Source organism: Pseudoliparis swirei, chromosome 2, assembly GCF_029220125.1.
Source record: "Pseudoliparis swirei isolate HS2019 ecotype Mariana Trench chromosome 2, NWPU_hadal_v1, whole genome shotgun sequence".
In the NCBI taxonomy this organism is placed as follows: Eukaryota; Metazoa; Chordata; class Actinopteri; order Perciformes; family Liparidae; genus Pseudoliparis; species Pseudoliparis swirei.
In genome coordinates, this window is record NC_079389.1 from 23654368 (window position 1) to 23666919 (window position 12552).

Here is a 12552-nt window from a genome sequence, read left to right on the forward strand (position 1 = left end):
GCAGTATCCCAGTGGCCCACACCAGACTCCAGGAAAAGGTTCAGCAGTTCCTAGGTTGCTAACTTCTATAGGAAGTTTATTAGAAATTTCAGTTCTGTTGCTGCTCCTCTGCATGTTCTGACTTCTCCTAAGGTTCCTTCAAGTGGACCCCAGGCGGATCTTGCTTTCAAACTTCTCAGAGATAGATTCACCTCAGCTCCCATACTCACCATTCCAGATCTGGCCAGTTTATGGTCGAGGTGGATGCTTCCAATGAGGGGTGGAGGAGTACTGTCTCAACGTTCTGCAGAAGACAACAAGATGCATCCATGTGCTTACCTGTCGCGGAGTTGACAACGGCAGGCGGAATTATGGCGTGGGAAACAAGGGTGTTAGCTGTAAGCTGCCCTAGGAATGGAGACACTGGCTAGAGGGTGCAAGCAACCGTTTTTAGTCTGGACAGATCACAAGAATCTAGAATATATAAGAAAGGCTAAGCGTCTCAACTCCCGTCAGGCCAATTGGACACTTTTCTTTAGTAGATTCAACTTCACACCTCTCTTTTAGGTCGGGTCTCAGAATCAAAAACCCGATGCTTTGTCTGCGTCTTTTGATCCCGAACCACTTGGTGAGAGCCCAAGACCATCCTTCCACTTAACCGGGTGATCGGAGCCTTTTCACTGTGCAAGTGGAGTCAGACGTTAAAGAGGCAAATGTCATGAATCCAGCACCCAGCGAGTGTCCCAACAATCTGCTGTTTTGTTCCTGAGGCTCTTCACTCCAAGGTCATCCACTGGGCTCACTCATCTGTGCTTTTCGTTGCCATCCGGGAGTAGCAAGAACAATGTTCAGGATTCAACAACGTTTCTGGTGCCATCCATGAAGAAAAATGTGGCCGGTATGTAGCGGCTTGTCCGGTGTGTGCGTGTAATAAGACCTCATCTCAAGTTAAGATGGGCTTGCTCCAGCCGCTGCCGATTCCCCATCGTCCTTGGTCACACATTTGATGGATTTTGTGACGGGATTTCCCTCATCCAGAGGCAAGACTACGGTTCTAACAGTGGTTGATCGATTTTCAAAAGATGGCTCACTTCATCCCATTGACCAAGCTTCCTCTGCCAAAGTCACCGCAGAGGTCATGATGAATCACGTATTCAGGATCCATGGTTCCCTAATGACATTGTTTTCCGACAGGGTCCACAATTCATTTCGCCTTCTGGAAAGAGTTTTGTCGACTCATAGGTGCCACCGTCAGCCTGTCATCAGGATATCACCCTCAGTCAAATGGACAGTCTGGAGCCGCCTGAACCAAGAACTAGAGACTACGCTTTCACGTTGTCTGCGTCTCCCAGAACCAGACCACCTGGGTGACCACCTCACATGGGTCGAGGTTGCCCACAATACCCTTCCTACGGCGCTACAGGTCTCTCTCCATTCCATTGTGTCAATGGTTTCCAGCCTCCCACTTTTCCTAACAATGAGGAAGAGGTGATGGTTCCCATCGGCACATGCCATGATCAGGCGTTATCGCAGAGTTTGGGCTGGTGCTCGCCAGTCTCTCTTCTCCCAAGTTCATGGCTCGGATGAAGGCTGTTACGGACGTTCATCGCAGGGTCGCTAACCCACTCCTACAGTCCAGGCCAAAAGGTTTGGCTCTCACCAAAGACTTACCACTCCATGTGCCTCAAAAGAAACTGGGCTCCGAGATTTGTGGGTCCGTTTCCAGTGTCCAGGAGTCATCAACCCGGCGTCACGCTTGCAGCACGCTCCCAGGACCTTGAGAGTGCACCCAACGTTTCACGTTAGTAGAATCAAGCAGTTAGAGCACACTTGTTCCCGCCTTCCAAGCCCCTCACCGCCCCAGTTCTTTGAAGGGGGTGGCGTTTACAAAGCATCCGTAGCTACTGGAGGTCCGTGTAATAGGGAGGAGCAAGCAATTCCTGGTAGACTGGAAGGGTTACGGTCCTGAGGCTAGAAGCTGGATAGCTGCTTCATTTATCGTAGACAAGACTCTTATCCCACGACTTTACAATCAGCCTGGGCCATCGAGTTGGCCCTAGAGAAGTACTGTTGTGCACCAACAGATATGCTAGAGGAGGTTCATGTCATTTATGTTAGCTTTCTCCTCATTCCAGGCTTCCTGATTGTTTTCACCTGTCATCACACCTGTCTCCTATGCTCATCAGTGTCAGCCCGCGCCTGATTGGTCCTTAACCTGTGTCTTGTTACCATGTGCTTAGAATTCCCTGTCTCCCAGTGTTCCTTGTCAGTCGTCTGGTCTTTTGCCATGATCAGGTCGGGTTATGTTGTGCTCTAGGCTGGGGCATTTTATACATTTTACAACAAAAAAAAATTCCCCTTTTTAAAGGTTTTGCATGTGACACATCCCCCACGTGTTCTACATCAAACATTCCAGAACAATCTCAGCTCTATTCAATGAGGCTCATTGTCCTCGCGCGTGTTCTCTGCTCTCTGACTGACAGGCTGCTAATGAGCCTCACCTGTGAGGGGGGAGGTCCTTTGTGATTTACTGAGTGTTCATTGGTTTTTTTTTCCCAAAATGTTGACAGACAAAGGATTGACCAATCACGGTGAAGGTTTCTGTGACGAGTTTTTTCCCCGGCCCCCCCGACCTTGCCCTCTGTTCCTCTGTGTATCAGAGGGGGAGACGGGAGGAAGGAGGAGCAGGAGGAAACCCGACTGATTCATCCACGAGTTAAACTGATTTATGATCCTTATTTTCGCAGAGAAATAATTGTTTTAAAAACGGACAGTGTTTAACTGCACTGCCGCGGTTTGACACTCATTTAAAAATTAAACAACACCTAACCCCATATATATATATGTGTGTGTGTGTGTGTGTGTATATATATATGCGTGTATATGTGTGTGTGTATATATATATATGTGTGTATATATATATGTGTGTGTATATATATATATGTGTGTATATATATGTGTGTGTATATATATATTAGGGCTGTGAAACGATTACAAATTTTAATCGGATTAATCACAGGTTTTTGTGGATTAATCATGATTAATCACATATTACCGATATTCTCGGTATATTTTGTGAAACATAAGATTTATGACTAAAGACGGATATATTCATTTATACATGCTTCTATACAGTGGTGCTGCAACACAGCAGTTATGTAGCATGTTTCTGCCATATGGAAGATTAATGCATCTACATCGTAAACAGAATGTTTAACCTCCTGTTACCTTTGGGTCAATTTGCCCCCATTCAATGTTTAATGTGGTGTTTTTGGGGTCAATTTGCCCCCAGGCTTTTTTTCACTGTGTCAAACATATCAGAAATATCAATTTTTTATTTATTTAAAGGGCTATTTAGGTAGTCAACAAACAAACATAAAGTACCCACTTAAACTTGGGAAGAATATTAATTCTAAAATTTTCGGGAGGTTTTAATTGTTTCAAATTGACCCCGGGGGTAAAATATGTTATTAAATGTAAAGGTAACGGGGGTTTAAAACAGAACATTTTTCTCTTGTTTGTCAACCATTAACTCCACCATGATACAATCTAAAGGCCTCTAGTCTTCCTCTGCAGCTGCTGAGGCAAACTGACTGTGTGGGTTTTCTTCATGAACGGGGCCCGTGATGAAAGGGACGGGGACACCGCTGCAAAGCTGAAACCTCCCCGGGCCCGGACAGGTGGAAAATTGACAAGTGACTTTTTTTTTGCCCGTCCGGGGAGCTCTGTGGCGCAGAGGGAGATCGAAAAGTGTTAACGCAACAAGAGACAGAGATGACATGCTGTGGGAGATAATCAACAACAGTTGTTTAATAAAAGAACAAAGCGTGCTCTAGAGAACATGTCAGGGCCAATCTTTTAATGTCATCGATCTACCGACACTCCCCGCGATCGACTGGCAGGTCGCGATGGGCGTGTTGAGACCCTGATCTACAGGAAGTAAAAAAGTTTCCGGGGTGAACCTGCGGAAGGATCATTACCGATGAACAGACCGCTGCATGAGAGCGGACAGAGTTCAGATTGAAGTGGTGGATTGGAAGCTCATTTTGCAAGTGACTTTTTTTATGGGGCCAAAACAGGGGTTGAAGCTCATTTCCTGGGTTTAAAAAAAAAAAAGTTAAATGTAATTGGGTTAACTATTAAATTTTTTCCGCCTTATATATAAAATTTTGGGGGTTATAAATTAAGTTTTGATGTTTAGAAAAAGAAATTTTATAAAATTCTTTATTTTTTAAAATAAAAAAAGTCTTTATTTTACAAAAAACTGAAAAACCTTTTATTTTTTTAAATTGCTGAATTTTCACTTAAAAAATTAAAAATTTTCTATAAAATTTTTAAAATTTCCCCAGCCGTGTTTTTAACGCATTTTTTTAACCCGGGAAAACCCCTTCAGGGTTTCGTTAAATTGAAATTAATATTTGAAACCCCCCTTTAACTTTTCATGTTTCAAATTTGGAAAAAATTTGGTTTTTTTAAGTGAAAACCAAAACAGTTCGAAAAAAAGGCTTTAATATTTCGGATTTTAAAAATCCGAAATAATTTTTTTGTTTTTAATTCATTACGAAAATAAAGAACTTCATCCAAAATTTTAATTTTTTTTTAACGTTGATTGGGTTTTTATTTGTGTGATTATTTTAGGCTGGAAAAAAAAAAACTCATTAAAAATTACGGTTTCTTAATTTTTTTGATTTAAATGGGGAAAATTCCAATGCCTTTTTGGTGTTGCTATGTAGTTCAGGTTCCCCCCCGATCTTCCCGGCCCCGGGTTTACCCGGCCCCCCCCTACAAAAATTAAAAAATTGGGGAAAAGGGTTTTAGTTTTTTTCCCCAAATTTGTCCCTTTTGAAAATTTTGGGGTTTAAAAATTTTAAAAGGGGGTTTTTTTTTAATTTTAACCTGGTTATATCTTGTTATCAAACCCTCCCGGTTCCCCCAAAACGACCTTAAGGGCAGGGAAACCCCGGCCCCCCGGGGGGGGGGACCCTTTTTGGGCCCGACCCCTTGGGCCCCCCTTTTTTTTGGGGGGTTTTTTTCCCCCTTTTTTTTCCCCCTTTTTTTTTAAATTTTGGGGGCCCCCAAATTTTTTTTGTTTAAATTTTAAAAGTTGTTTAAAAAAAAAAAAAATTTTTTTGGGAATTTTAAAAATTTTTTTGGGTTTAATTTTAAAAAAACCCTTTTTGGGTTTTTAAACCAAAAGGTAATAGTTTTTTAAAAAAAACCAAAAAAAAGTTAATCTTTGTTGGGCCAAAAAAGTCCTTGAAAAGACCCCTTTTCCCCTTTGGGCCCCCCCCAACCCCAAAAAAGGTTAGATTTAGCCCGGAAACTTTTTTAACCAAAAAATTTTTAAGGGGGTTTTTAACCCCCCAAAAACCCAAAAAAAATCCCCAAAAAAATTTAAAATATTAAAGTTTCCCAAAAATTTGGGGCTTAAAAAAACTTTTTTTTTTTTAAAAAAAAAAATTTTGTTTTTATTTTTTTTTAAAAAACATGGGTATTTTTTTTTTTTAATTTTTTTTTTTTTTAAAAACTTTATTAAAATTTTAAAAGAAAAAAAAAAATTTTTTGGGGTTTTTAAATTTGGGGTTTAAATTTTTTTGTTTTTAAAAAAAGGATTTTTTTTTAAAACCCCCCTTTTCCCCCCTTTTTTTAAAAAATTTTTTGGGGGAAAATTCCCCCGGGCCCTAAACCCCCGAATATTTGAAAAATTTTTCCCGGGTTGGGCCCTTTTTGGGGTTTTTTCCCCCAAAAAACCCTTTTTTTTAAAAAATTTTTGGGGGGGTGGGGGGTAAAACCAAAAAACCCTTAAAAGGGTCAAAGGGGCCCGAAGGGGCAAATAAAAAAACCCTTTTTTTGGGGGAACCTAAATAGCCCTTTAAATAAATAAAAAGTTGATATTTCTGATATGTTTGACACAGTGAAAAACAGCCTGGGGTCAAATTGACCCCAAGAACACCGACATTAAACATTGAATGGGGTCAAATTGACCCGAAAGGTAACAGGAGGGTTAAACATTCTGTTTAGGATGAAGATGTATTAATGTTCCATATGGAAGAAAACTGCTAAGTAACTGCTGAGTTGCAGCACCATTGTATAGAAGAATGTATAAATGTATATATCCGTCTTTTGTCATAAATCTCTATGTTCTCACAAAATATACCGAGAATATCGGTAATATGTGATTAATCATGATTAATCCACAAAAACCTGTGATTAACCCGATTAAAAATTGTAATCGTTTCACAGCCCTAATATACAGGACTGTCTCAGAAAATTAGAATATTGTGATAAAGTTCTTTATTTTCTGTAATGCAATTAAAAAAACAAAAATGTCATGCATTCTGGATTCATTACAAATCAACTGAAATATTGCAAGCCTTTTATATTTTTTTATATTGCTGATTATAACACAACAGAAAACTCTAAAATCCTATCTCATAAAATTTTAATATTTCCTCAGACCAAGTAAAAAAAGATTTATAACAGCTGAGTGTTTGTCAAGGCTCAGGAAACCCTTGCAGGTGTTTAGAGTTAATTAGACAATTCAAGTGATTTGTTTAATACCCTACTAGTATACTTTTTCATGATATTCTAATATTTAGAGATAGGATATTTGAGTTTTCTTAAGCTGTAAGCCATAATCAGCAATAAATCAGAATAAAAGGCTTGCAATATTTCAGTTGATTTGTAATGAATCCAGAATGCATGACATTTTTGTTTTTTTAATTGCATTACAGAAAATAAAGAACTTCATCACAATATTCTAATTTTCTGAGACAGTCCTGTATATATGTGTATATATATATATATGTGTGTGTGTATATATATATATGTGTGTATATATATTAGGGCTGTCAGCGTTAACGCGTTAATCTATGCGATTCATTTGGCCGCGTTAACGCACTAAAATATTTTAATGCAATTAACGCAACTTTGTTTACTTCCGGTGTTCGTTGAAGTTTTTACACTCAAACAGAGTGTCAAGCCGCGGCAGTACGGTTTAACACTGTTTCCGTTTTTAAAACAATTATTTCTCCGCGAAAATAAGGAACATAAATCAGTTTAACTCGTGGATGAATCAGTCGGGTTTCCTCCTGCTCCTCCTTCCTCCCGTCTCCCCCTCTGATACACAGAGGAACGGAGGGGCGACGTGTCGGGGGACGCGGCGCGGAAAGAACTCGTCACACGAAACCTTCAACGTGATTGGTCAATCTGTTTGTCTGTCAATATTTTGGGGAAAAAACAACCAATGAACACTCAGTAAATCACAAAGGACCTCACACCTCACAGGTGAGGCTCATTAGCAGCCTGTCAGTCAGAGAGCAGAGGACACAGCGCGAGGACAATGAGGCTCATTTCAGAGCTGAGATTGTTCTGGAATGTTTGATGTATAACACGTGGGGGTGTCACATGCAAATGCCTTTAAAAGGTGAATTTAAATTTGTTTGTAAAATGTATAACATGAGCCCAGCCTCCAGAGGGTTAACGTGACATATGTGAATGTCAGTCAGTTACCAAGGCCACTGGTTCTGCTGTTCAGTGTTAAAGATGACAGGACCAATGGGATCCATACCTGCAAACTCATGAGGGGTGAAAAAGGTGACAACGGGGGGTGCAGGTGACTTTTTTTTTTTTGTCACCACACCACATCCACGTTGTTTGAAGCCTCAAAGCTTTTAGAACCACAACTACAGTCATTTTATTGTTCTGACCACAAATCTAAATAATGATAATAAACAGTTTAAGAACAAAAGGTCCTCCTCTGACTCAGCCCTGTAATGATAGTAATAACAAATATACATTGTCATTATATATAATATGGTTAAAGTCATTCATGAACCAACTTCCTTTTTTTCCTGAACAGTCCTCATGGACTTCTCCCTGAATCTGTTCTGTCTCTACCTGTTTGTCACGATACTCATATTATAACTTCTATACATATTACATACCTGCCATAAATATCATGATACCCGATACCAGAATTCAATACACCATACAAACAATATGGTACCATAATTACGAGACTGGTATATTTATCTATAATAGTAATAAATAAAACATCTGTAGTATGGTTCACTTTTTACCAACTTTTTCAACACTTAACAAATGACAGTAATATTAGTATTCATACAGCCAGATATGAATGAAACTACATGGTTCCATCATAGCATTGATTATTCACTATGAGGCCGTTAGTCTCTGACCAGATGATCCACAGTTCATCAGGATGAGCAGCTGGAGAGTTACACAACTTTACAGACTGAAACATTTCACTTCTGGCATCTTTTTATTTTTTAAGCCGAAGTCTCTAAGCTCCGCCTCTTCTCTCGCTGTGAGCTGCGCAGCGCAGTGTGCGCAGACAGCTCGACACGGGGCAGCGCGTGCGCTCTGATCGCTCTCTTCATGAAGTATCGATACTAAAAATATGCTAAATCACATCGTGTTTAACGTACGGGTACTTTGTTACAGGGCTCCAGACTAACTTTTTTTACTAGGAGCACAGTGGCCCCTAACTTAAAATTTTAGGGGCGCAAGCAGAAAATTTAGGGGCGCACAGGGTTTTCCTGGGTCAAAATGGGTCTTGATTGCTCCCAAAAAAAATGTTTGCGCTGTGCGCGCACCGTCTATTCGTGCAGGTCGAGCTGTTGAGTGAGTGATCAGCAGCTGGCCGCTCGGTCCATTCACGCACCTCACAGTTGCGTATTGATCAGACAAGAAGACACGCTTATCAACTCCAGTGTCTCCCCTACTATTATAACAGGGTGAAATCTCCACCCGCCACTCTGTAATTTTCGTCTACCCCCCCCCCCCCGTCAACAATTCTCGGCTCGCGTGACAGAGCGATGCGCCACACATCAGTTCGTAGTTTTTAATCGCAGACTTTTTTGCCTTTGGCGCTGGGTTGTCTTAGGCGCTCGGGAAAACGGCTTAGGCGCCCAAATTTTCTCTGCAGGAAAAACCCTGACACACTATAAATCGACTTGCAAAGTTTTCTCATCATTTTTACTGTATTACTGATAAATAATTTGACAATATACAATCTTATGCCTGTTTGCCTTCATGAACTGCAAAACATTCACAACAGAACTCTTCAGAAGTTACTGTATTGAGTTTAAACATATTTGAAGAGAAAACATACCTTGAGCATGTGCATGTTGCACTTCGATGTGGCCAATCAAAACATTTGTTGGTTTCTAGAGATGCACCGATCAGGTTTTTGGTGCCGATCACCGATCACTGAAATCAGTATCTGCCGATCACCGATAATACCGATCACCGATCACTGAAATCTGTATCTGCCGATCACCGATAATACCGATCACCGATCACTGAAATCAGTATCTGCCGATCCGATAATACCAATCACCGATCACGGTGTCGATTGAAGCATTCTATTTTTTGTGTAGCATTATTGCCTAGGACTATGAGGAAATACATATATAAAGCAACTCAAACATTAAAGAAATTACCGATTTCTTTAAACATTTAGGACTTTTACTTTGAAAAATGTCCTAATTGATACATTACAATTGTTTGATCGCTATTGTAGGGGATTTCAGATATGTATGGAACACATCTGCATCATTCATTTCCTGGAACTCTTGGGGAAATCTATTTACAGGACTTTTCTTAACATACAAAAGACTGACTAATTTTTATAAACTCTTCCTTGGTACAGTAAAAATGTTTTAATGTTAGCATAATTTAAGCTAAATCTCAGAAACTATCTATAAAGATACAACATCAGTTCATATGTTCGTGTATGATTTGTCGACATCTTATTTTGATAAACGGATGTTGTTTCACGTGGTTCTTTCCGCTAACTTTGCAAAACCGTATGTTGTCACTTAAATCCTTCCGCTAACGTTATCAAAACCCTCGCGCGCTCCTGATGGAATGTGTTTACCGTGAGCATCAGTCTCTAGGGGCAGACATGTGAGAGTCGGCTGAGTCGACCCAGAGATTCAACTCGGGGGACGGGGACGCCGCTCGGTGGTGAGGATCCCCTCTGACCTCTCACTCTGCGGCCCTCGCCCTCGTTGTGTCTCCGTTGCGGTGCGCCTCTTTTCACACATTAGCCCCCCCCCCCGCTCACACACAGGCCAGCCTTCTTCTTCTTCGGTTTTCGTCTCCTTTCTTCTTCTTCTGGAGTTAATGTCGGTTAGCAAACCAGTCATTCAGGCATTACCGCTAACTATAGTGGGCTGAAGTGTAGAACAAGTTTGTAAGCAACAAAAATATTTAATAACAAAAAAAAGAAATCTGCTAATTTACTGGTCGCGCATGCGCGAGTTGATGAAAAATTTACTCGCACTGTGTCTAATTTTAGGCGCAAAATGCGACCATTTGGTCGCAGTCTGGAGCCCTGTGTTAGCATCGCTACACCGTGCAGCGTGACAGGAGTAGATGTAGCGGGCTAACATTCAAGCTAACCTGAACCCCCAAACGATGTGGACATCTGAACGTTGATTGGCCGAGACACGTCACGTCCCATCAAAGATGTCCTATTGTGAGGAGCACCACTTCACATTTTTCTCCGCGTCTCACTGCAATCTCAACGGCAGCGGGCCAGGTCACACCCCCCCCCCAAAAAAAAACTCTTCGGATCTCCACGATTCACGTGGATGACCTATTTTGAGTTCAAAACGTTGAATATCACCGAAAGGTGACAAGTTTGCAGGTATGGGGGTCTCAATATACTTCTTTTCTTTTACTAATCTGATGTTTCACTGAAGAAACAATTTATCATCCACAATATTAAATCCCTCACTGGCACTTTATAGGTAGGAGCCTCTTTGAAAACACAGCTCTGTGTGAAGTTTGGTCTTTAAAAAGAATGAACTTTTAACTTTTAACTTTTAATTGCGATTAATCGCGATTAATGAATTTCAAAATGTGCGATTAATTAGTTATTTTTGTAAAATCGATTGACAGCCCTAATATATATATGTGTATTTATATATATATATATGTGTGTGTGTGTGTATATATATATGTGTGTGTATATATATAAATGTGTGTATATATATATATATATATATGTGTGTGTGTATATATATATATGTGTATATATACACGTGTGTGTACCTGTGTCCGGTGGGGGGCGGGCGGTCGGGCTGAAGCAGAGTCCTGTCGCTGAAGCTTCTCCAGATGTTTCTGCCTCTGGACCAGCTGCTGCTGGTGGCTGTGGTACTGCTCCTCTGTGATGCCCCCTGCTGGCCACAGAGGGAACACGCGCTAAAGCACAGGAGCAGGCAGTTCCCACGGGGACCGGGCCCCTGCAGTCCGGCCCCAGAGCTCACCTGAGTTCTTGCGAGGCGAAAGGCAACAGGTGACTCTGGCGCCCTCCGCGGAGGCCTCCGCGGTCCTGGTGCCGCCCTCCCTCGGGCCCTGAAGCGGTCTGGGCCTGAAGCAGAACCTCCTCAGGGTCTGGATGTTGCTCAGGACCTCCGTCAGAGAGGAGGCCCCGGAGGCCAGGGTGCTCCTCTGGCCCAGCGTGGCCCCGCAGGCCGGGTGAGCCAGAGAGTCCAGCCGCTTCAGGACCGGGTCCAGCAGCGAGGAGGCCCGGTCCAGCAGGATCCTGATCAGAGAGAGAAGAGCTTCAGCTTCACCGGCGAAGACCGGGACGAAGGGCGTGAGGGGCCTACCTGCCCCCCCGGCCTATCCTGCGCCGGCTCAGTCCCGTCCAATGAGGAGGCAGAATCAGCTCGGCCAGAGAGTGACGGAGACACGGAGGCAGCGTGCCGAGCCCCAGGGGACCGTCTCCACCCGGCTGCCTCGTCCCCGGCTGCAGAAACAAATGCATACAGTTAGAGCACCGAGGAAGAGCTACAGAAGAGTACTAGCAGTAGTACTAGTACTACCATCAGTGCCGAGTACAGCAGAGGAACTCACTGAGAGATATTCACAGCCAGCTTTCCTCCTGAAGACATAAACTCCATCAGGATTGTTTTGCTCTTCATCGGATGAAGACGAAGGACACTGAGGAGACCAGAACACGGTTAAGACGCGCGTCCTGTGGTACTGTGTGTGGTACTGCTCAGTAGTACTGCTGACCAGGGGGGAGGGGGGGGGAGGGCTGTCCTCCTCTCCAGAGCTGTGGAAGTCGTACTGCTGGATGTCGGCCTTGTTGACGGTGAAGGGGCCGGGCGGTCTGCAGGGGCGCCTCTGGGGGGGGCGGAGCCGGTCCCGCCTGCCGGTCTTCTTGGGTCTCATCGGGCTGAAGGGGAGCGGGTCTGAGACCGGCTTCTTCTGAAACACAGGCTGAGCATGAGGTCTGAGCCACGGCTCCATGAGACACGTCTTCAGTCAGGAGCCAAGACATTCAACTTCAATAAATAAATACATACAAATATATTTGAATATATATAAATAGAACATATTATATATAAATATATATATAAATAATACAAATATAGAATTATTCATAAATATATTTTTAATTGTTTTGTTTATATATATATATTAAAAAATATATATATAATATATATTTCTATATATAAATAAAATATATATTTGTATATATATATATATATAAATAATACAAATATAAAATTAGCTATATATATATATAAG

General features: G+C 41.9%; 1 protein-coding gene across 4 annotated transcripts in view; it reads right to left on the reverse strand.

The window, feature by feature from the left end:
• epc2 (enhancer of polycomb homolog 2 (Drosophila)) overlaps window positions 1–12552 on the reverse strand; it is a 42138-nt gene that overhangs the window by 7146 nt on the left and 22440 nt on the right. For 2 of the 4 annotated variants that reach the window (XM_056435263.1, XM_056435286.1), the window contains exons 7-11: window positions 12034–12228; window positions 11872–11958; window positions 11625–11764; window positions 11280–11557; window positions 11065–11192 (exon numbers count right to left, since the gene is read on the reverse strand). In XM_056435263.1, the coding sequence (XP_056291238.1) occupies window positions 11065–11192; window positions 11280–11557; window positions 11625–11764; window positions 11872–11958; window positions 12034–12228 (828 nt within the window). The remainder of the gene's footprint in view (window positions 1–11064; window positions 11193–11279; window positions 11558–11624; window positions 11765–11871; window positions 11959–12033; window positions 12229–12552) is intronic. The other 2 variants (XM_056435280.1, XM_056435271.1) reach the window with 2 other exon arrangements.